The 24,292-nt window shown below is 50.3% G+C and overlaps 7 protein-coding genes across 7 annotated transcripts; 3 read left to right on the plus strand and 4 right to left on the minus strand.

Annotated features, from left to right (window-relative positions):
• Window positions 1–401: 401 nt before the first annotated feature.
• On the minus strand, window positions 402–2,186 carry AKAW2_12096A (cytochrome P450; the record flags this gene model as incomplete). The annotated part of the gene is made up of 3 exons (XM_041684653.1): window positions 402–1,023; window positions 1,078–1,907; window positions 1,968–2,186. The coding sequence occupies 3 exons, from the start codon at window positions 2,184–2,186 to the stop codon at window positions 402–404; spliced, it is 1,671 nt and encodes a 556-aa protein (XP_041538816.1).
• A 2,041-nt stretch (window positions 2,187–4,227) lies between these two features.
• AKAW2_12097S (uncharacterized protein) lies at window positions 4,228–6,975 on the plus strand (the record flags this gene model as incomplete). Its single annotated transcript, XM_041684654.1, has 1 exon — window positions 4,228–6,975. The coding sequence occupies one exon, from the start codon at window positions 4,228–4,230 to the stop codon at window positions 6,973–6,975; it is 2,748 nt and encodes a 915-aa protein (XP_041538817.1).
• Window positions 6,976–7,622: 647 nt separating this feature from the next.
• AKAW2_12098S (sugar porter family MFS transporter) lies at window positions 7,623–9,229 on the plus strand (the record flags this gene model as incomplete). Its single annotated transcript, XM_041684655.1, has 3 exons — window positions 7,623–7,671; window positions 7,756–8,205; window positions 8,274–9,229. 3 exons carry the CDS (start codon window positions 7,623–7,625, stop codon window positions 9,227–9,229), a joined length of 1,455 nt encoding a protein of 484 aa, XP_041538818.1.
• A 1,486-nt stretch (window positions 9,230–10,715) lies between these two features.
• Window positions 10,716–12,515, minus strand: AKAW2_12099A (uncharacterized protein; the record flags this gene model as incomplete). Its single annotated transcript, XM_041684656.1, has 1 exon — window positions 10,716–12,515. One exon carries the CDS (start codon window positions 12,513–12,515, stop codon window positions 10,716–10,718), a length of 1,800 nt encoding a protein of 599 aa, XP_041538819.1.
• A 1,869-nt stretch (window positions 12,516–14,384) lies between these two features.
• AKAW2_12100A (uncharacterized protein) lies at window positions 14,385–15,347 on the minus strand (the record flags this gene model as incomplete). Its single annotated transcript, XM_041684659.1, has 2 exons — window positions 14,385–14,844; window positions 14,917–15,347. The coding sequence occupies 2 exons, from the start codon at window positions 15,345–15,347 to the stop codon at window positions 14,385–14,387; spliced, it is 891 nt and encodes a 296-aa protein (XP_041538820.1).
• A 1,150-nt stretch (window positions 15,348–16,497) lies between these two features.
• AKAW2_12101S (uncharacterized protein) lies at window positions 16,498–20,507 on the plus strand (the record flags this gene model as incomplete). Its single annotated transcript, XM_041684660.1, has 4 exons — window positions 16,498–17,752; window positions 17,821–17,977; window positions 18,035–18,074; window positions 18,168–20,507. 4 exons carry the CDS (start codon window positions 16,498–16,500, stop codon window positions 20,505–20,507), a joined length of 3,792 nt encoding a protein of 1,263 aa, XP_041538821.1.
• A 2,151-nt stretch (window positions 20,508–22,658) lies between these two features.
• On the minus strand, window positions 22,659–24,063 carry AKAW2_12102A (uncharacterized protein; the record flags this gene model as incomplete). The annotated part of the gene is made up of 6 exons (XM_041684661.1): window positions 22,659–23,011; window positions 23,070–23,197; window positions 23,249–23,472; window positions 23,525–23,745; window positions 23,799–23,835; window positions 23,890–24,063. 6 exons carry the CDS (start codon window positions 24,061–24,063, stop codon window positions 22,659–22,661), a joined length of 1,137 nt encoding a protein of 378 aa, XP_041538822.1.
• Between the last annotated feature and the right edge of the window lie 229 nt (window positions 24,064–24,292).

The following is a 24,292-nucleotide window of genomic DNA, read 5'->3' on the forward strand; positions in this document are numbered from 1 at the left end:
TTCCACATCAAGGGGAGCTTGGATCGTGGGTAGCACCCGAGTAAGGTACTCCTCAAGCGCCCGGATATTGATTGGCTGTCGTGCTAAGTGAGACATTATGTTATGGTCTGTCTCCGGTCGGTGATGCGTAGACTGGGTGTCCTGACATGTAGTTCGTTAAGTGGCAGCGTCTAATACAGCATTATATGTCATGACTGCGCTAGGGACACAATTATAGCAACAATAGCAGGGATAATATACAATGACGAAGCTTGACTACTGATGACCCACATATAGTGTTGTCTACAGAAGAAACGGACTTTCATTGGACATCTAGAGATACCCGATGGGGATCGAACAACATGAACTGACCATAGCCTGGTAATAAATTTAAAAACAACCTGCTCCCTTGAACCTTTTGGTCACACAGCTTTTTTGCCATACTTCACTTCGGTGAACCTCAGACGGAAATCAAAAGGTGGGTTGGACGCAAATAATCCCGAAGGATGCGGAAACCTATCATCCTCGGTCTCAACGTGGAAACGCTCAACAATCAGCGCTATTTGTCGTTTTATTTGCGCCATGGCCAAGTGTCTTCCAACACAACTGCGGGTTCCGTATCCAAAGGAAAGCATGCATGCTGGACTAGGAGCTCCTCCTGTAGGCTTTTGCGTGGGGTTATTTGGATCGGAACGGTCAATCCACCGTTCCAAGTTAAAATCCTCCGCGTCATCCCCCCAAAGATGACGACTACAATTGATCGCTTTTGGACAGATACCGATGTGCGTTCCTCGGGGAATAAACCGGCCCTTGATAGTAGTGTCGCGAATCGCCCTCCGGAGCAGTAGCCCGAAAGAGGGGAAGAGACGCAGGGACTCCATGACCATTGCATTGAGGACTGGAAGACGGTCATACTCGTCCTCCTCAAGCTCAACCTTGCCATGTTTGGCGTTGTATAGCTCTTCACGTACGGAATTCTGGGCACCTTGGTTGGCCGCGAGGCAGTAAATGACGAAGGAGAGTGATCCTCCGGAGCTTTCAAAACTATGTAATTTTCTGGTCAGCAGCATCCCATCTTAGACGCCTTTCATAACCTACCCCGCAGCAATGATAGTTCTTAGTTGACCAATGTATTCATCATGATTGAAACGGCCCGACCGTATCAAATTCGATAGATAAGTAAGATGGCCATCTGTTACTTCATTCTCCGCCATCTTCCCTTGCATCATATCAACCACGCTATCAACAATGAGGGACTTTGCTCTATCCATGCTCTTTTCTTCCTCGGAAGGAATCAACCGATCGATCCAGCTAGGCAATAGATTGTGTAACACAAATCGTATCTTCTTCTGACGGTTGCTGGCGAATAACGTTTTGAAGGCACGCAACATGTGTGTGTTCCGCCCCTTGATCGTCTCCAAGTCGATTCCGAGTGCGAGAATACTTCCAGTGTCCATTGTAGCCCTGAATACAATGTCCGTAATGGGAACAATAGCTGTCCTGCCCCCTCGACTTCCTTTCTGGCTTTCACCAACATCCGTCAGTACCGAAGAGATGTAATCATTGAACTGCCTTGATTTTGCAGTCAGCAAGGGGCGGACGATGTTGATATTGGTTTGATTGAATACGGGCATAAAGGTCTTCCGGTTTCGATTGTGCACCTCTTGTTCCTGCGTAACAAGGCTATCTCCGAAAAATCGAACGGAGTATCGCCGGAAGGCACGGGACTTCTCATAGTCGTAAGACCGAGTTGACAGTACCTCGACTAACCCCTCGTGGTCCGTAGGGACTATATATTCGGAGCCGAATAAGCCAAAGAAATGCATAAGCCCGTCTGGGTAAGTTCTCTCATTGATCCAATCGGTCACATTCTTTGCTAGGGGTTCATCGAAAATATCGAACACGCGGTCGTAGAGCCAGTTTAATGACTGTAGCGGTTAGCATCAACTGCAGGAGAAATGAGAAAGAAAAACACTATTGGCTCGGACCTGTGGACCAGGAAGATCATTGAATGTGCTGCGATGTCTTTTTCGGAGAGTCTTCGCACACACTGTCAAGGGTAAGGAGATCGACCATGAGAGAATGATACCACCGATAAGTAATGATAAATCGCGAGGAACAATGCCGAGGTACCGCGTGAGGACATATAAACAAGCACAACCAACGTAGTAAGTTGCCTTGATTTGAGTGTCCTGTTTCGCCATCATGTCACTTAGTGAATTAGTATTCGAAGTCCTGGGGCATCGGAATACTGCGCTCTATTTCAAACAACGCTTGAGGAGAGCAGTTATTTATATCTACTAGGTATTGTCTGATGCGAGAGCGAATTCAAGGAACCTCGCGCGGGTTTCAAGATCCTGGTTCAAGGTTTAGTCTTTTTTGTCGAATTACCAGATGTGGATCGGGTCACAGAACAGCAGTCACTTCAATATGACTCCTTCTTCCCGGTCTCACGAATCTGGGATTACTCGCAGCCTGGCATTGCCTCCATCAGCATGTCAAAGGCAATACGTTGACGTAGAGCGGAAGGCCATCACGGAGCTTTACATTTTCCTTGCTCACCTCATCCGCTCTGGTATATTTAGCACACGCATTTCCCTGTGTTATTAACTTCCTCTCTTTACTCAAATCCCTTACTTCACCCTTCTTCCCTCTTCCACTTAGATGCATCGATCACCAACATCTTCATGATTTGAAGGCTTATACCAGCAAGAATACGGGAGTCACTGGTAGAATATGATGTAATACTTGTCTATACTTGGCCCGGCGCTTCTATCGCCGCGGTGATCAATGGGCAGTTGGATAGAACATCGAATAAGAATCAATGTACACATTCGGTTCTTACGAATAATGTTCGGTACGATTCCAGCATTTCCTGGTTTATGATGCATTCTGAATTTATTACTCTGTCTTGTTTCGACTTGAATCAGATGATATTTTCCCAGTCTGTTAGCCCATACGTAGTGGTGTAATACGTAGGCGGTAGCATGCACATAGCCTGTGTCCCAATTCTTTGCACTGGCCCAAATGATGATCGTCTATGCTCTAATTATAGCGCATACAAAAGCCCTTGTAGCCTACTACTGTCTATGAGTTAATACAGTCACGAGTTAACGTTGTATAGTACCTTGATAGGAAAACGAAGTGCATGTTTGGCTCTTCGAGCAAATCTGTACACTTGGGTGGTGGCATGAGTGAGATCAAGCTTGGCACAAAATCAGGGAAAATAGGTGACCTAGAGTCTGCGTTTGGGTCTGGGCAGACCGGCTGGGGAAAGACAGCGTGGATGGTAGCAAGGATAGGAGTTTGGCAGACTAATGAATATAGAGGCGAGGCTGACAACGACAGCATCGGTCTGGATAATAAGATTAAACTCGCGGAGGTGAAGGTGCTGGATCACGAACCAGTGAGCGTAGTAGCATTCCAACACTAAGCTGCCTAGTTCGTATCATCTGCATTCTGTTCATTCCCGGCTAAGTAAGCTGTGTGAGGAGGAGCCGGATTTGCTGGGCAGTCGTGTGACGGAGCAAGCTAGATCCGGCTGCATTCACAGGACTAGTATGTATGTTAGGTCCATATTGGAGCTGGGCAAGTACTTGTTTGCCATTACAACAAGCCTCCTAGGCCGCAGAGGGTCATGTTAACGTACTGACCTATATCATAGGTTCAAAAATGATGGATACTTGGATTACTCGCTGTCTGCGCCTTTGGGTGTTGTGAATCGGCAGGCAAGAGTCGGGATGTCCGACGGGAGCGGGAAAACCGATCTATTAAGCAGATATTGGGAAAAAATCAGTTAATTATTTGTATTTGATACGGCCTCGAGGCCTAAAGTAGTAGATGCGTGTGGTTAGTGGTTAGTTTGGAGGCAAGCTAGTTCCACGTGGGGGAGGATGTCAAATCGAGGGATCTGATTGCTTTAGGTGGAGCGTGCGTCGGTTTCGGAAACGATATACGGCAGTTGCAGGGAGAGTCAGCGCAGCATAACTCCAATATTCCCCACTTACACTAATTGACGCTACGCAGTGCCAAGAACAGGGCGGTAATATAGGAAATTAATGGCTAGATCGTGAGATGCTAAGGTACGAATCCCATGGCCTCGGGTGGTATTGACGCGAGACACCCAGCGTGTCTCGGATGTTGACAGATGAACCCCATCTCTTTCCCTCAAAAATCGGGGTATCCCAACGAGAAGGGGAAAACAGCACCGTCTAACATACATATTCATGAGCAGTATATAGGTCCAAAATGCAGGTTACGCGATGTGGGATTCATGGTTTTCATGAAGTACTAGGAATTGATGTGGACGAGATCCGCTTCTACTGGACGATTGAAACCGACGACAAACATGCCTCCCAGCTCGCGTACCAGGTGGTGCTGAGCACCGACGAGACGGCTGTGCAAGGAGATGCGACCGATCAAGCTAAGCTGGCCTGGGATTCAGGCCGGGTGATGAGCAATGAGCAACGCAACATTATCTGCAGACCCGATAATGGCTTCCAGTCGACTTGCAGCTATTACTGGAAAGTGACCGTTTGGGATCAGTCGCAGCGACCCCATCACAGCGCTGCCAATCACTTCTTCACAGCCTACCCTCGATCCTATCTGTTACCGCCCTATAGCATGAACCAGACCTATATGCCTCATACCAGTCTCATTTTCCGCTCGTGGTTCGAGGATGAGCCGAATCGATGGAAAGCAGTGTGGATTGGTGACGGTGGGGACAAACCGATCTACCTACGCAAGGCCTTCGATTTGGCGCAGCCCCCAGCCCGTGCCATTCTGTTTGCATCCGGCCTTGGACACTTCAACATGACTGTCAATGGAGCCCCAGCATCAGACCATCGTCTGGACCCCGGCTGGACCAACTACCATCGTCGCGTGCAATTCACGGCCTACGATGTGACGGCCCAGTTGCAGACAGGCGCCAATGTGCTGGGCGCGCACCTGGGCAATGGTTTCTATGCGGGCGAGAAAGGGGATGATCGGTTTTTCTGGCCCATGTACGAAGACAACACCTATGTCCGCTATGGCAACGAGCTCTGTTTTTTTGGTGAGCTGCATCTTTTCTACGACGACGGTACACACACGACTATTATTTCGGATCCATCCTGGCGCGTCCGTAAAAGCGCCACCAGCCTCGCTAATATCTATGCATCCGAAAACCACGATCGGCGACAGTATCCAACGGGCTGGGACTCGCCCGACTTCGATGATGCGGACTGGGCCCTCGCGAAGCCGCTGACTGGCCCTCGTGGTCATATCTACTACCAAACTCAACCACCTGTGGTGTTGCATGAGACCTTTCAGCCAGTGAAGGTCACAGAGCCGCGTCCGGGTATGGTCTGCTACGATCTGGGGCAGAACGCCTCAACGATGGTGCACATGGAGGTTGAAGGACCAAGAGGATCGGAGATTATTGTTCGTTATAGCGAGACGGTCAAAGAAGACGGCACAGTGTTGATGCCGGATCCCTTGTTTAAGGAGTTTGAGACTGGCGTCTTCTCTCGTATTCTTCTGGCCGGCACGGGCGCCCCTGAAGCCTGGGAACCCGACTTTAGTTTCACCAGCGCACGCTATATCCAAGTAGAAGGAGTATCTTTGGATGGCAGTGACGGCCGCCCGGTCATCCGGTCAGTTGTGGGACGCCATGTCTCGTCGGCCGCCCGCCGCCTGGGTATGATGCAGACCGACAAGGAAGACGTGAATCAACTGCTAAACGCCCTATCCTGGACCTTCAGCAGCAATTTGTTCAGTTACCACACCGACTGTCCCCAAATTGAAAAGTTCGGCTGGCTGGAGGTCACGCATCTGCTGGCGCCGGCCACACAGTACATTCGCGACATGGAAGCTCTGTACACCAAGATACTTGACGATATTCTGGATGCCCAAGAGCCCAGTGGGCTGGTCCCCACCATGGCACCTGAGATCCGATACATGTGCGGCCCGCTTCATGATACCATCACCTGGGGTTGTGCCGTGTGTCTGCTGCCCGACATCCTCAGGGAGTACTACGGTTCCACGCATGTCGTCGCCAAGATATTTCCCGCAGCGGTGCGATACATGGAATATATGCGCACCAAAGAGCGCCGCGGCGGTTTGATTGAACACGGACTTGGGGACTGGGGCCGTGGTATTGCCTTTGGGAATAACCAGGCTAATATCGAGACCGCTATATACTACCGGTGCCTACAGTGCGTGGCCATGATGGCTCGCGAGCTCGGCGAAACGCAGAAGGCAGAAGAATTCGAGCGGTGGGCTGCTCGCATCTACGCTGTGTACAACCGTCACTTGCTGGTCACGGACGATGCGTCTCGTCCCTACGCCTACTACACCTCACTAGACAACTACCCAGAACGCGACCGAGACGCAATTGCCCAGGCCATGGCCTTGCAATTCGGCTTGGTCCCTGAGCAATATCGCAAGGACGTGATGGCTGCCTTCTTGGATGATGTGGCCGATGGCCGTATGCGTGCCGGGGAGATCGGGCTGCGTTTCCTTTTCAACACCTTGGCTGATGCGAAGCGACCGGATCTGGTATTGCAGATGGCCCGCCAGGAAGAGCACCCATCCTACATGCGGTTTCTGCGACGTGGAGAAACCACCCTGTTGGAATTTTGGCAAGACGAGTGCCGCAGCAAATGCCACGACATGCTGGGAACAATCTATGAATGGTTCTATGCGGCCGTCCTGGGATTGAAGCCTACAGGACCGGCATATCGTACCTTTGTGGTAGACCCGCCTTATGACGCTGAATTTGACCACGTCAAGGGTAGCGTGGATTGCCCCTATGGGAAGATTGGGATTGAATTCACGCGCAACCAGCAGGGTCAGACCACTGTGAATGTGAGCGTGCCCTTTGGCACCACCGCCACGGTTAAGCTTCCCCGCAGTGGCAAGTCTTCGGCATATTGTCGGGAGGGAGAGGAGAGGAGAGATGTGGTTGGGGAGGAGGTCAGCCTGAGCCACGGCGTCTATTCGATCTTTGTACGCTAGCAGCCATTAGACTCTCGTAACCGTTTCACGCAGCTTGACCATCTTGCTGAATGGCCTGATCGTGTCTAAATCCCATCAACGTATGTGGGTGTCTCGGTAGGATGCCGACCGAGTCATCTAAAGTAAATAAAACCGAATCGTAACGGCTCTGGAAATGCCGGCGAATCCGCGTGATTATCCTGGACGTATGTATCAAATGGTGCTCGGGATATCCGAGTCCAAGGGGTTTGTGTGTGGCCTTGGCTGGTGGCTTAACCCGGTTCGAACTGGCGTGCCGCGCTTAGGGCTCACGACCCCAGATGGGCCAAAGAGATGGATACCAGTCTAGTAGCTACTCTAGCCCAACTTCAGAAATAATGGGGTCTCTAACAACCTTTTGGGATGCTCTCGGGTCAGAGTCTCCCGAAGCCATCTCCGCGTTTACCCCAGAATGAGTGGTTCCGGATTGCCGCGGCGGCAAGTGAGCCATATTGCCTATACCCCAACCCCGGCTTCGTTCTTGGGTTAATCGGACATACTAATCAGGTCAAACGCCACTATGTGAGAGGGAATAGTCTGGCTGTTGGTATATAGTTGGACGGCGCTACCGGCCCTACCCATAGGGTTTTTGGCAACTTGAAAAGCAGTTCTCCGACCAAACGACCATCATGGCCAAGCTATCAACATTGCTCTCCGCCGTCTTCTTGGCCATTGGAGGTAGACATCCTTTTCTCCTATTTTCTCCTTGACACGAGAGTGAATGTATATGTATCGATAACTCTAACCCGTACGAATAAATAGGCTTCCTTTTCGGATATGACAGTGGTATCATTACCTCGACAATCGGCCAAACCGAGTTCATCAGATACTTTAACAACCCAAATGATACGGTGACAGGGGGTGTGGTATCTGCGTTTCAAGGCGGTGCCATTCTCGGAACCATCATCAACATCTTCACTGGTGATCGACTGGGACGCAAAAAGTCCGTCTTTGCCGGTGCCTGCGTCTCCATTGTGGGCTGCGCGCTGCAGGGCGGAGCGGTCAACATGACCATGCTCATCATCGGTCGGTTTATTGCAGGTGTGGCGGTGGGCATGCTGACCGCTACCGTGCCCATGTACGCCGGTGAGATGGCTGAGGCCGCATCCCGCGGCATGATGTCTGGTCTGCTGCAGTGGATGTTAAGTTGGGGATCTTTGGTTGCCCAGTGGTTGGGGTACGGATGTTCCTTCAACACTACCGACTTCCAATGTACGCTCATACCCGATCCTGGCTTTTCCCTGACGCATGTGTACCAGGTGTCTGACTTACATTCACAGGGCGCTTTCCACTTGCGTTCCAATGTGTTCCTGGCCTCATTCTCATGGTCGGTGTTTGGTTTCTCCAGGAATCGCCTCGCTGGCTGATGGAACAAGACCGCCACGAAGAGGCGCTGGCCACACTGCACCGCCTGCACGGTGATGGAACCCCAGAGAAGTCACAGTACATCGAACTGGAGTATCAGGAGATCCGGGATACCATTGAAGCGGAGCGCGCAAACAACACCATTACTTGGTCCTCCATCCTTACCAAACCTTCGTGGCGTCGTCGTCTCATTCTCGGCTGTGGTGTGCAGGCTTTTGGCCCGTTGTCGGGCATCAACGTCATCAACTATTATGGAACGCGCATCTACAGCTCATTGGGTATCGAGACACGCACCACGCTGATGATCATCGGTATCTCCGGTGGCCTGTCGATCGTCTATTGCACCATCGGACTCTGGGCCCTGGAGCGCTTGGGTCGGATCCGACCGCTGATCGTCTCGGCAGCTGGCATGGCGGCGGCGCTGGTGTGCAATGCGGCCATGTCGCAGCACTATAACGAGAGCAACACCAATCAACTACGGGCAATGGTCGCAATGAACTTCGTCTTCAGCTTGTTCTATACATCGCCTGGGATCATCTCCTGGGTCTACCCGGCGGAGATCTTCCCCGTGGATATTCGGAACCAAGGCAATTCCATCACCACTTTCACCAATTGGACCGTCAATCTGGTGTTCGCGCAATTCTCGCCTACAGCGCTATCCAACATTGGCTTCCGTTACTTTTACGTGTTCTTCGTATTTAACCTCATCGCCATGATCTGCTATATCCTCTTCTTCCCTGAGACCAAGGGTAAGACCCTCGAGCAGATGGACGAGCTGTTCGGGGATATGATGGTGTTGCCTGGAGACATGAAGGGGAAGGAGGAAGCCCAAGTAACCATGATTGAGGATGCTCACATCGTCGCGCCCTAATGCATACGTTGTTGCCTGTTGGCTGTTAGGACACTTGGGTATCAATGTTATCACTATTCAGTATACAGCCACTGGGGGAGATGCCTAGCAACCAATGATTAAGAAGAGTTCAGCTGTTGAATGCACCTTTCACCCTGTCCCCACGGAGACAGTTTCCAGATCCTCTGAATCTGCGAGTTCTTCTATTGGCCTTGTCTCAAGCACGGGTTCGAAGGCAGCGGAGTCAACCTGTTGTATAGTCCACATCCTCACAGGGAGCCCATAAAAGCAACACGATGGGCACGAATGCATAGTTCTCTATCTAATGGTTCCTTATATACGGATACCAGCGTCCAAGTGGCGCTACTGTGGCTTTAGACGCCAAGGGAGAAGCTACATAGGGCTCGATTCATATATGAATCATCAAAGCGATTCGGACCTGAGCTCCGTACGTTCCCTAACACGTCCCGGGCTTCCATGTTTGACATTCTCAGTGACCCTGGTTTCTGACAAGCAATATCTGGCTCGGTGGTACAGTAGAATCTCTCCCCAATACTTTCTTTCTGCGGTGCTTTGTTCAATCGTTCTATCTTGTCTCAGAGTCCTGATATGTTATAGTAATATCTCCTAGTGCAATATGAGACTCAAATATATATCTTTGCCTACGGTGACATCCACGTGACTTTTAGTATCGCGGCCGTTGAAACATCTAATTGTATTGGCGTTATTTGGCTCAATAGTGATAAAATAACTGAGTTACTCCGTCTGCTGATCAGCCAGCGACATATCGTTTGCCAGACCGAACTAACATGGGGAGAGAAGTCAGATAAGCGATCGGCGAGAATAAACCAGACAATCAACATCACGTGAGCCGAGTCGAAGCTCGCTATCAGATGCAGCAACAACACCGCTATTTCCAACTCCAGTATTGATCTTTCAGACCTAGCAGGGCTGTATTACATAGGGCCAAATGCATGCCATTTAGACGAGTCAGACCTGGTCTAAAACTCGTTTCTGATTGAGTCTGACGCACCGTGACTCTGGTTCTAGCCCTGATGCTCGCAATTGAATAAGGAAGGCGCTACCACCGCACTAGCCAAGTGTTTCTAACTGTGGGCATACTGACGATCTCATATGCACCTAACAAGGTCATAAGTGATGCGTGGTTTGATTCATCAAACTCAGAATCCTAGTGTTCCACCGGATAGGCGAGCAGTATCGCTTCCGGAGGATTTATACCTAAAGCTCTTTTAGAAGTAGATTCCAAAACTACTCATCTAATCCTATTAATTAGAAGGACAATGGTCTTCAACTTGGCTAAAAGGTCAGTAGGCGGTTATGCGAATAGTTAGGAGCTTTAGGACCTCCAGCGTGGTCCGCAGGGCGCCAAAACAGAGTAAAGAATGGAACAAACAACGAAACAAACAAGACTTGTACAAGGGAGGTTCTCAACATGTGCACGGTAGATTTATATTGTTGACCTGTATATATTCACCCGGCTTAGCAACTAATCACTTTGCTTCGTGTCTAACATGTCCCACACATCCTCGAGATAGGCCGTTGTGAATCCTTCATCCAATACTTCTCTTTTCCAGGTCTCCTTTGAGATGGCATCACCGAGAAACAAAGCAATGTCGACATCGCCAATGCCACAATTCATTCCGTCATAAGGACCTTCGTCACGCGCCCCAGGTTGGACCGGGTCATGGAGCCGGATGATCGGAGACCGATGTGGGAGGTAAAGCTCACTCGCCACGAAATAATCGCCCCACCAGTCGCTATTGGGGTGAGCTACGTCTAGCTTCTCAGCAGCGTCAGGTACGGCTGCTAAAATGTCGGTTTGAAAGTGCTTGTTCGGGGAGGCGGTGGCTTCCATCCACAGCCCGTGGCGAGCATGTTTGGTCAGCCACCACAGCTTGGGGTCTTCTAGTTTGGGACCGCGCTTGCTGGAGTCGTGGGCGAACTGTTCCTTGAAGAGTTCGGGTGCAGCGCGCAGCAGAGCATCCCACGTATAGGTATACCGGGCCACTATGCAGGCCCGTAGACATTCTTCAAACATATCTGGTCTCCTGTGAGCGAGCTTCTCATAAGTCGTCGCGTCGGCGACTTTTGGAAACCAGATGAGGTCTGGCAATAGCTTTCCAGGAGTATTGGGAGTGAGCCAAGACAGATCATTGGACATGATCCGGCGGGCGTTGATCGCGCGCCGAATATTAATCTCATGCTTATCTTGCGGGTGCTCAGGGATCTGCGTACTCCACCACTTGGCAAAGATCGGATTGTGGTAGATACCATGTACAACCATGGCCCATTCATGTTTAAGCATGTGCGGTCGTCGCAGCCGTGCGTAACGATCGATTTCTCCATTGTATGCGGCAACATGAATGAGTTTGTCCTTGTTGATGAAGGGGAGGTCTGTAGGAAGAGGGTTATACACTAAAGGGAGATAATCCTCTGGTGCCTCCGGGGCTTTGTCGTCATGGTCATCTATGCCCCAGTCTTCCGTAATATTGAAGTAAGGGGGATCGCGACAGAATTCATTCCATGGCGGGGGATCACTTTTGAAATCGCGCGGCCCATAGACCTTGGTTCTGGCAGTAAGACTCGCGTATACAGCAGTATCCCCATTTAGAGATGCAATTTGACGCGCATTGATATTGACTGTCCGTGTATAGTCGTTCATGATCTCAAACTTCACACGTTGAGACATAATATGCTGATAGATCTGTTGACTGCCGCTGCTGCCCCTCTGCATGCTGGCGTAGCCGGCCTCTTCGGCAATATGAACCTCTGGAACCGGATCAAGCTCCATGTACAAAGTAGCGTAACCTGCAACCGCACAAGCCCGGGCGACATGATACAGCATGTCCGGGTATCGCTGCACCAAAGCCCGCAGAGTCCCCTCCGCCGGGACATCTGGATACCAGATACAGTAAGGCACCTCCTCAGGCGACGCCATGGTCGGGATTACACCACTCATAATATCCCGGGCGTTCAAGGCACGCGTAAATTCCGGCATGGTCCCCCGAAGCTCCTGGGCGAAGCCATAGTGATGGCGTATGCCGCGAATGGTGCATAGTCGATGGACCTCCTCGTCGAAAGTCTTTGGAATTCCGATCCCCTGGATGGCAGCTTTGCAATCTTCTTCGTCGTATTTCCCGACTCTCAGTTTATCTTCTTCTTCCTGCTCGTCTGGGGACAAATCAAATAGCAGATCCATGGTGTTGGAAAATAAGTAGAGGCGGGGAATAAGGAGTTGTTGGGAGAGAAGCGCAAGAAGCCTGTTGGACTGGCAAATGGCGGGCATCTCCCATCCTGTAAATAAAACCACCCATTACCGCGAACGGTACGGGCTGATCGTATCAGTGCAAGTGGGGCCGGGGCTAACCCCGTAAACCCGGCAGGACCAACAAGATGTGCTGATCGAACAAGATACAAAGAACTACGGAGTAACTACGGAGAATGTTAGTTAAGGGGTCTTTCTCCACTGCGAGGTTTTCCTTTTCAGGGACTGGGCTGGACTAGGAAACACAAAGGGCACACCACTACTCCACAAGTGCAACGCACTCAGCTATGAAACTCGCTACCAAGACGAAGGATGAACGGCGTCTTAGGCCCATGAAAATCTTAATCAAACCCCTACATGCGACCGATCTGAGTTTGAGGCGACCCCAAGCACCTCACCCCGTCAGTCAACCGCCGCTACTGGAACTGCCAGGAAGCCGGCAGAGACTGGAAGTATTGTTCTCCTCTGAGTGCCAAATGGGGTATTTCGAGCTGGGTAATTGAAGCTGACATCGTCCCTCGATTCTAAGTCACGATGGGAAAGGCTGCAAAAACGAGGAAAAACCCGGCAGATGCGGTACAAGAAGAACTGCCACTGCCATCAGGTGCCGAATGTCACATGGGGTTTTTGTTCCACCATAATCCAAAGTAAGCCACGGAGGCTAGACCGACAGACAAATGGTGTGGCACATGGTCCATGTTCTCAAGTCGGGTTGAAGGCAATCACAACACCAGTGTGACTCGAGGATCAGGCTACTCGAATGCAGAGGGAATGGGGTTGCGGCATTTAGTACTACGTATAGACAATGGGGCCTTCGAAAGACTTGTAGATAAGCCCAGCGCAACCTCGAAGATGATCAATGATCGTCCTGTGGGGTCTAATGTGAGAAGGTTTCACCGCGACGCCCTCGAAAAGGCTGTTCAAATTGCTTCCACCCCATGGAATTAGCTTCAGCGGATCTTTGGGCGACCCGATGTCAGAGTCGGGTCCTAGTCCGCTTCAGGCAGTGAAGCCTCCGGATTCCTACCGATCGGCTATTCGGCAAAAACCAGAATCCTGAGTCAACTGACTCAGAACGCGCACCACCGATAATCTTGGGAGGTGAATGTGAGATTGCCAATGGTCAAATCCTCACACACGAGCAGGCCTCATGAGATTGGAGGCGAATCGTTTCCGCCAGGCAACTAATACGAGCACCCAATCGCTACCTCTGCCTATTAGAACATGTGTGGACATCTGCCTGATACTTTCAAAACCTTGGCCGGACAATTGCCCGGTCCTCAGCATCTTCAGTCCATAAAGCATTCCATCACTACGGTCTTCTACGTAGGCCATGATGGAATGCAGTTTGACCTTGCGACTCGCTAGAACGGGTTTCACCCGTTAACACCATCTGATACCGAACTCATGGTCTTCTGGCCGAGCACTTAGATTCCCGTACCCAGGCGATTTACCAGGCTTTCCGCCAACAAGCAAACATACCGATGATACTCCCCTAGGCCGTATTGACAATAGATTGTTGGCTAGAGCTATCGAAAGCTTTGATGGCTCTTCTTGAATACCAAGGAAATATTGTACGGGTAGCGGACTGTAGCGGTTCATATCTGGATCTAATCTATTTGGTTCCGTGGGAAACTACGTACATGACCTGGCAGTCCAAAACTAGATGTTCTGGGCTCGGTGGTATGCTTCAGGATGCGGTTTAATCTACACAATAATTGCCAAACTGGGCAAAAAGATTTGATCCCTTCCGGTGGAAAAAGAAGCATAGATCTGATAAGGCCCGGTCATTTGGAATGTAATGCGTGTTATGCTGCAAGTAAGAATGGCAGAGCATGACAGGGGAAATGGCCGCCTCAGAACCCCTACAGTACAGGACTCTCCTTCTCTTCATGCCGAACAACTGTTGATTTTGAGCTTTGCGTCTTTCGCTGCGTCAATGTTCAACACGTGCGCTGTCTCCCTATCTCTCCAAGGGCCGATGAAATCCTTATTCAACTTCATTGGTCCCCTGCCCGCGGCGGCCTCTGCGGCATTGACCGAGTTTTTGGCAACTTCCAGGTCGCAAGTAGGCCATCCCTCAACCCCTCCCTCAGGAATCGCCAATTTCTCCTTGACCAGCCCCTCATCGACCAACGGGGCTTCCTTGTCGATCTCGCCGTTCTTATTCTTTGGCTGCTTGTCCCAAACCTCTCGATCGTAGCGTTTCCGAATCTCGTCTCCTACATCCCGGGCGCCGCTGGCCTTTCGCCCGAATTCAACTCTGCTGCGGGCCTTTTCGGCCTGATCAAATAATGTTTGGCTCGGCTTGCCGTTTTCCTCTTCTAACCAGCCTTTCTGCTCAATGAACCTGTTACTTGCGTTCAGCACTCCAAAGTTGAATGTTGCAGTGGAAAGGGCATGTGACAGACGAGAAACTTACGCGGCAATGTTCCCAATAAGTTCATGAATGCCTGAATTCGCCTCCAGACCCTGATAGATCCGCCCCGGGTTGTAAGTCCTCCCAACCTTAGCCTTGTACATCGCTGAAGCCACCTCATCCAGAGCGGATTTTTCTTTCTCCAGGTCCGCGTCCTTGAGTTTGTTCTTGTCTGCGATGATTCCCTTCTCCACCTCGTTTTCCGTGATGTAATAAAGGAATTGACGGAGGTTGCAGCGCCCTCCAGTGACGGGCCCGACGACCTGAGCGGTCTTTGCATCTCGGGAGCAGGCCGGCGCGATCCGTTTCTTCTTGGATCCGCTGTCCATCTGGTAAGCCTGCCAGTACAGGAGTCGCTCGTAGCAGCCATAGAGACCGAAAGCGACTGCTTTCGACACACAGACAGTGAGAATCAAAAAAAGAGGCAACTTCATGGTGATGGTAAGAAAGTGCGGAGGGCCCTGCGAAGGAAAGAAAAAACGATTGTCAAGAATAGAACCGTGTTCCCTCTCTTAAAACGAAGAGACAATACCCTTTGCAGGGGAGAAAGAGTACGGAAGGCCTTGTCCGAGCTGATACTCCCCTAATCATCCCCAGACTATCCCATCTTAGCAAGTGCCTGCGGCATCAACTAGCGAGGAAGGGGTGCGATAACTAGCCCTCCCATGAGAAAGCTCATGGGAGGGAATACCAGATACTACGAACTAGATGCTACTAACTAGTGCTAGTGAGGGACAGAGACGGAAGGAATGTCTCACAGTCACTCCGTCTGCTTTATCCGGATTTGGAATGTGCATAGAGTAGTTCCACGGCCCCAGGGGTACCGTGTACAGTACGTACGCATCTCACATGTTCCGTTGGCGAAGGCTCGGTTGGAATGAGGTTCATGAGTCCTCTTCCTGTTCCTGTCTCAGGTACCCACCGTGATCCGTTGCCCATTAAGGTAAGCATTTCTACGCAGGGGCCGCTAGAAAATCAGCCCGTGCCCTGGTAAGCCATCGCCAAGGGACCATCACCCGTACTTTGTGAGTTAGCGGTGGTGGAGCAGGCAGCCGAACTGCGGAACGATTGGCGACCCCCGCCGGACACTGCCAAGAACTTCATTTCCGACGAGCTTAGGCAGGGGTCTAGTAGGGTCCAATTTTCAGAACAGGGCCAGACGTCGGCTTACTAGTGGGCAAGCAGTATCATACAAGGTCACTTGAGACGAGAGTCAACCAGTATCTCAACTACCACGACGTAGTAAGACATGTCCCGTGTCCGAATCTATGGTGCATCGTTTAGCTTCGCGGAGGTCCGTCCTAGTATCTAGCATCTAGTTCGTGACTAGTAATTATCTGGTAAACGCTCTCATGACAATAGTCATGGCGTGCCTCTAGAACCTGGCTTCCTCTCCACACGTTGTAAATATCGCAAGGCTCTTTCCTCTCGGAAAGGATTACTTATAGGCCCTCTGCAATCACTCAGCCTTCCAATCCTCAGCTCCTCTCCGAGGATATCCTCTTTCTTGTATTCCCACTCCTGTTCCCTCAATCCGAGACCTTCCAGCCGCACGGCATGTACTGAAGTCTCATGGGAAGCAACATGGCCCTGTTATCATTTCTCTGCATCTTGATTCAAGTTGCTGCACTGGCCGCAGCAGCTTCTTTCAATTCCAGTGTTCGCGTGACAGACCCCTACATTGCCACCCAATGGAACGCCTGTCCGTCAATATGTGACAGTGCCAACCCCAATGACTGGGACTTCTACCCCAACCTTCGAATCCTTAAGTCGTGCAAAGAACCAATGCTCCTTAACCTGATGGTTGGCTTTCCAAATAGCACTACGAATCTCAATCCCCGTCAGCCGCTGTATGCCTGTTCGACAACAAACAACGGGTACAACAGTGCTACCTCGAAGGCCAAAGTTGCGAGCACACCAAATGCAAGTTCTTCACGCTACTTGAACAAAGATGTTCAGGTAGAGACCGCGTGGCGAGGGGAGGAAACAAGCCGGTATACATCCCACACGGGGGTCGCAGCTCAACTTGTGCAGTCGCAATTGAATGCCCCGTCCAGCAAAAATGCCACTATTGCCATTGGGTACTCGAACGGGGTTGTCCTTGGAGCATTCGTTGGTTCCAAAATACAGAAAGGTAGCGACAATGACGGCATTCTAGGACTCTTCCAGAACAAGATCCAACAGGGAGAACTAAACAAGTCCGGCGTCATGATGCAGGTCTGCGAGAGTGACCGTGCGGCAGCTTACACGCTTGGTGTTATCGCTGAAGCAAGCCCAGATTCTTCGCGAGCCCTGAGCGCCGTGCGAGAGGCCCTTGCGACGTGGGATACAGGGAAATGTGTTTCTGGATACAGCGGGAGTTCAACATCCACGATCTCAGTGGGTGAGGTCGTCGATGAGGGCCAGAACGACGGTCCTATCTCCGGTGGCAACGGCACTAGCGTACACCGACGTGCCCATAAGCATTCACACGGAAAGGGACTGCTTCATGAAAAGCACCGCCGAGCAACATGTACCGCCATCCAAGTCAACGACGGCGACAGTTGCAGCAAGCTTGCAAGCCGATGCGGGATATCTCCTGCCGACTTCACCAAATACAACCCAAGCAGCACGTTGTGCTCTTCCTTGCTGGCTGGGCAGCATGTTTGCTGCTCTGCCGGTACGCTTCCGGACTATTCTCCCCAGCCGAATGCCGATGGGACATGCGCAACATATAACATCCAGAACAACGATGGTTGTAGTAAGATTGCCGCTGCTAAGAGTATCACGGTCAATGATATCAAGGAGTGGAATAAGAAGTCGTGGGGGTGGACGGGATGTGATAACATTCAAGCTGGAGGTAAGCATAACAAGCCCAGCCTGCGTTTGTGGAACCGATCAGTGGACTCAAATATCCTTCTGAAACAGCAAATATTTGTGTCAGCAAGGGAGACCCACCAATGCCATCCACTCTGAAGAACGCCGTATGCGGTCCACAGAAACCTGGGACTAAGAGACCGGATAATTGGGATGATATCGAAAGCCTGAATCCTTGCCCTCTCAATGCGTGCTGTGATATTTGGGGGTAAGTACTTGTGCCTTCCTTTTCATCATTTCATCTGACACCGGTGTTTCTTGATAGACAATGCGGTACTACTGCGGAGTTTTGCACAAAAACAAGCGTACGTGTCTCACTTTGCTTCATGTTTACTGTCTTCGTTGAGCCATAATGACAAGTCGAGCAGTCTACTACTGACGCACCTGGAACGGCAAAGGACGGCACCAATGGGTGTATTTCAAACTGCGGTACTGACATCGTTTTTGACGGGAATGGCTTCGATGACCATCCTGTGCTAGTTGGTTACTATGAAGCGTTTCAGAACAGCCGACCATGCTTGAACCTGGATGTGACAGCTATCAATAACACAGTTCAATGGGGGGGTCAACAAGGAAGCCATTCATCAACATTTTCGCAAGCTTGGGATCATATCCATTTTGCGTTCGCCAACATCACTGAATCATTCGAGGTGGACGTTTCCAGCGTTCAAGATGAGTTCGAACAGTTCAGAAAGTTTAAATCCGCAGGCAAAAAGCCAAAGGTGTTGTCGTTTGGTGGATGGTCATTTTCCACGGATTTGGACTCCTACGCCATTTTCCGTAAGGGTGTCACCGATGAACAGCGTTCATTGTTTGCATCAAATGTCGCAAAGTTCGCTGATGATAATGACCTCGACGGACTGGACTTTGATTGGGAGTATCCAGGGGCCCCTGATATCCCTGGCATTCCCGCAGGCGATCCCGGTGATGGTGATCGATACCTTCAATTTTTGAAAGAGGTTCGGGATAAACTCTCCTCTGAGAAGACACTCTCCATCGCAGCTCCTGCCTCTTACTGGTACCTCAAAGGTTTCCCGATTGCGAATATCTCGTCCGTAGTTGACTACATCGTGTACATGACCTACGACCTGCACGGCCAGTGGGACTGGGACAATGCTTGGTCGGTTGATGGTTGTGATGGCGGTGGCTGTCTCCGGTCACACGTCAACTACACGGAGATTGTCAACTCTTTATCGATGATCACCAAGGCCGGGGTGCCCAACAGCAAGATCGTCGCAGGTCTGGCGAGCTACGGCCGGTCCTTTGGAATGGTTGACCCATCCTGCTATGGACCGGAGTGCAAGTTCAAGGGGCCAGAGTCAGCGGCTATGCCTGGAGAATGTACGCAGACCCCGGGTTACATTGCAAACGCAGAGATCAACGACTGGCTGCATGGTGATCAGAATATCACCACGTACTTCGACCACGTTAGCCGATCCACGATCTCCTACTCGGCAAACGGCACATGGGTGGCCTACACGGACGACAACGAGAGAAACAACAGGATTACCGAATGGTGGTACAACAGAACCGTCCTTGGAACAAGTCTCTGGGCGATTGACCTGACTGAATTCGTCGCTGAGCTCCCAGACGGCACAGTGCTGCCTCCACTGACCCTGCCCAACTGCGATCAAGCCTTCACCAGTCTGGACGATGTCGAAGCCTCTGCCGATTCAATCGATCCGGAATGCATGAATTTGTATCTGATCCAAGCGTTGAAGAGCAATCTCTCCTCGTCAGTCTCGGCGTACCACGACGTCATGAAAACGGACTACGACAAGAAATTCGGCTGGTATCAGGATGCGGTCAGGGAGCAGTTCCCGCGGTCTCTTCAGGCGTTCTTGAAGGCCAATGCCTCGAATTACTTCGAATGTACCTCTCAGGGTATGGTCCCGCGGAGCGAAGAGCCGGAAGGCAAGAATGTGAGCTCTTCGTGCCCATCCAATCCAAAGGATACAGGTTACGCTATCTTCTATTGGACAGCGACAGACAAGGATGGGTTTCTGGAGGACCTTGAAGACACCACAGGAATTTCACCAGACCAGCTCGTGTGGGAGATTGATGCATCGCAATGCGTCAGTAGTCCAGACCCTTCACAGCCGATGATATGCAGCGGCAGCAGGAACATTGGCATGCCGACCCTCCCGCCAGATTTCACCGTCAGTAATCCCAAGGACATCATCTCGGCTCGGCTCCCCAATATCACGACGTTCGAGGAACAATCTACCACCATTGCCACACTGGCAGACAGCGACCTGTACCTCGGCGACACCATTGATGTCGTGGACGGCGCATCCCTCCTCGTCCTCATGGTCTCGAACTCTATCGCAAGCATGAAGAGCGTCGAAAGCATCGGCGAGGAATATCACAAGGAACAGGTCGAAGAAGCTATTCTTCTCTTCGTTACTGCTTTCCTCCTCCTCATTCCTGGCATCGGAGAGCTCGCCGACTCTGTTGAATTGACCTCGGTCGCAGTTACGCTACGAGCCATCGGTGCAGCCGGTGACGCCGGATTCGGTATTTATAGCGTCGTGAGTGCGAAGGATGCGGGAGCTGGGGAAATATTCCTCGCTCTTTTAGGTGGCCTGGGCATACTAGATATGCTCGAGGCACCGGCACTTTTTGCGAAGGCTGCCAAAGCGAGAAGGGCTATGGATGCCGGGGATATTGCAAAGCTGGGAGACGAGGTCAAGGGTGGGATGGCTCAGATTGACAAGTTGAAGCAGCTTTGCCGTTAGAAAGGTCGGGGAGAGGTCATCAGTCAACAACGGTAACATGTGAGCCTTGTGCTTTCGTCCACGCATATTTTTGTTATTGATTGACGTTAATAATTTCCGACGACAGTACGCAAGTGAGCCTCACAATGCTGGTTCTGATCTGCCATGCTATAGCCGGTTGACTGAAGCCAACATTCAGGGCACTAGAGATGACGAACTAGAAACATGACGTGATCGTTTATCCAATGTCAAATGTGTTCGCAGTAGATGCCGTCAGTTTCCTTTTGGTCATAGTATCTCTCTCAGGGGAATAACAGTGAAAGGTTTACTTTCTCTTAAAGATAGTCCATATTATTATGCTAATCAGTACAGTTGGGGTTATCTAGATTAGGGTGACAATGGACTGCTATGCAAGACTTATCCTACTAAGATTGTCAACGTGCTGACACCTTTGAACGGGGGTTTTTCTTTGATAGCTTGGTCCGGCGGGGTTGCCTACCCATGGGGCCTGGTGTTATCTAATGAAGTTAAATACTGATGAATCAGTGCTTGTTATTGCAGATCTACGAGGTCTGCAGAAGCGTTGTACGTATGCCGGAGGATTTTCCGGAGGTATATCTTCTCGCGAGACCGGAGTCTAGTACAGAGGTTCCTTGAAGTCCTAGGTAGTTTCTATGACTGGTGCGGACTCCATAGTCTGTGTGAACTGGGCATGCCTTACAAACTTCTCTATCCAGAGTTCATTACCATGAAGCCCTGGGTAATGTGGTCTCTTGAGGGCACCATTTTGGGAAAACCAGTTAGTAGCGCCAGCAGGGCGAACTTAAAGAGTGATCATTTACCAGGGCTAACCCCTGCCTCACACCCAATGCCTGCCTGACGGAGAAAGGCCATCAACGCCCAGGGGCCAGCTATATAGCTGATCAGGATGAAGGATGAATCGCTGTAGTGTCCAAAGACGATGAACTTTTCACTTTGGATATTATTAAGCTCAGTGGTTGTTACCATATTAAAAGCGTCACAATCTCTATGCGCACCCATAAAGCACGTCAGCCCTGCTATTTTCGAATATCCAAGAATTGTGGTCCACAGCACGTCCCACTTTGAACTTTGATGCTCTCTGTTCCTTAGATTCGTGTAGATGTCGTGTTCCTTCATCGTATATTCCAACATGAATGCACCATGTACATATATACATATATATATATAGGCAACTCCGGCGAATGAAACACCAACAAAGGCAAAAGTCCATCATCACCCGCAGCTATCTACAGAATACCCAGGAAATATCCAGAAGGAGGTAGCTTGATTACGTTTGTAGATACATGCGCCGCAAAGTCCTTCCTGAAATAGTCCTTGCTGCAAACACTACAGACACCACTATGCAGCCGGTCTGCAGTAATTCACCTTGTTGGATAACCGGCCTCGTCCAAATCAGGAGGAATGGAATGACTGAGAAATGAAGGGCTTACTTATAGATAGCTGATGTTCTTGTATCTCATCTACGCTGCGTTTTCCTACCCAGCGGTGGTAACCCGGACGAGTCCGGCTCCTGCAACTGACACTACTTGCATTTTTTCTTCAACGGTCTATTATGTAATATCCAAGTCCTTAGCCGATCGGGCTACCCGATAGATCCCGTGACCTGCGACCCCTGCGATGCCATATCCTAGGCTACTAAGATAGTTTTGAGGGCGAAGCAGGGAACTAAACAAGGTCATGGTATTTTGGCACTTCTCTTCCCTGAATAGTAGCTATGCTGTACACATCTGCTTATGGGAAGCGGCGTTGCGTGCGAATAGAGATGAAATGCATTACTGCTTCCGCTTGATCACGATCCGGTCGAGTAATTGGCCTTTCGCCCATGTTCCATGGCTGGACCCAACGTTCTAGAGGTGGATGTGGGCGGATAGAGCCTTGTGTTTTGACACACCTCTAGCAGTCTGGGTAATCTCATGAGCCAACTCGAGTGCATGATTGCCAGAATATGGAACTTGAAAATACCACTGGCCGCTCGTTTTATGCTTAAACAATGATTTCCGTGTTCTGCCGGGCTTACGTGAGGATTCAAATACATAACATACAGATTGCTTACGGGCTTCACCCGAGATATTTTTGCTCCTTTTAGTCCCACATTTTAGGTCAGGGATTTTTCAGTTCACTTTAGTGGTATTATTGATTGTACTCAACATCCCAAGCCCTCTTCACCGTGATACCCTCCTCATGAGGCTGTCCCTTATTGAGAGTTGGCAATGGAATTGCGACCGTCGTTTTAGCTTGCGATTGATCCAATGCCGAGTAACGGTGTGGTCCTTCCTCCGTATGACTATCCAGAGCTGAAAAGGGCTGTGTGTCTTCATTGTCGTAGGAGCTCGATTTCAGTATCTTTGTGGCCCACGAAGAAGCTTGAACACGTTTTTGTGGCGTAGCCCAAGAGGACGGGTCAGTCGATTGGTTGGTAGCTTGGGTACCAAAGAGGCTTCGTCGAACTGCGACCCATACAGGACGCAAAGTTGGGAGGCAAGCTTTGATGCAGTCAATATCTGGAGTCATCAAGCTCAATAAAGGGATCATATTACTTACCCGAGACAATTGCCAGGTCAGCTTCGATATTGGCCCATATGGCTTGATTGACCCAGTTCCAACTGACGTCCGCATCAGTACCTTGGGTCATCACTGAAACAAGTCGCATTATCGAGGCGATGCACACACTGTCCGGTCAGCTGATTATTGGCAACATTCAGAATGTGAGGTCCACATACAAACTGCCCAAAAGAAACATTGACATGATAGCCTTCTCATGGCTTCTCGAGGTGTTGAGCTTCATGATGTAAGGCACAGGAAGTACGAGAAGCGTAACATCGATTATAATGTTTGGAATTGAGATCGCAAACAGGAACTTTTGGCTGTCAACATTACAGGAGGCATCAATTGATTGGTCCCATAATCCTCGAGTAGGTATACATTGCAGCAAGGTGAGCAAAAACTGTAATTGTGAGTCATAATGGGATCCTCAGGGGCAGAGTTACAATACTTACCACAGCAATACCCCACATGCAGACCAGTGTGGCGAGTAGGCTAATGGGAAGTTTTATATTGGCCCTGTTGAATAGACGCCAGTACAAGGCCAGGATAGAAAACTTGACAAGAACAATGACGCCCGTGTAAGTGAGTTCGCAGGAGAATAGTCCAATATATGCGTCCTCCGTAGCGTTTGGTCCGAAGGTTTGAATATGCCTTCCCAGAGCACGAGGTATCCCTACATCTGTTAACACCCAACACCTCCATGAAACCAATCGGACTATGTCTTACACCACAGTAATGAAGCTGTGAGGCCGGTGCCGCAAGCCTAATCAACTATATTAGAGACACCCTATCGGCAGCAAGGGTGTACAGTACGTACCAACGAGGCTAGTATCAGCCAGTCGTCAAGCCATAAGCCCGCAGTATTCTTCCAGCGACACCAGAATCGAAGGCTGACACAGACAACGGCGATGAAAAAAGGTATTGTCGAAGAGGCATACAAATTAGGTTGCCGGGATTCGGAAAGGTCTGCAGGGGGCAGAGATTGAGACATGATAAATACAAGGGGTGTGAGTTTGTTATGTGCACACAGGTATTCCTGCAAGAACTCAAACCCTCCCCGTGGAGACGAAAGTGTAGACAGTGCATACAGTGAGAAGAATCCTTTACTACGTGTACTGAGTACCCGGACAATATAATATAAAGTTCAGTGAAGAGACAGGTGGGCCACTGCTTGCCGTTTCCGCCCCTTCACATGTTGCAACTAGGGCTGGGGCCAAAGT

This window comes from Aspergillus luchuensis, chromosome 1 (genome assembly GCF_016861625.1).
Source record: "Aspergillus luchuensis IFO 4308 DNA, chromosome 1, nearly complete sequence".
Lineage (NCBI taxonomy): Eukaryota > Fungi > Ascomycota > Eurotiomycetes > Eurotiales > Aspergillaceae > Aspergillus > Aspergillus luchuensis.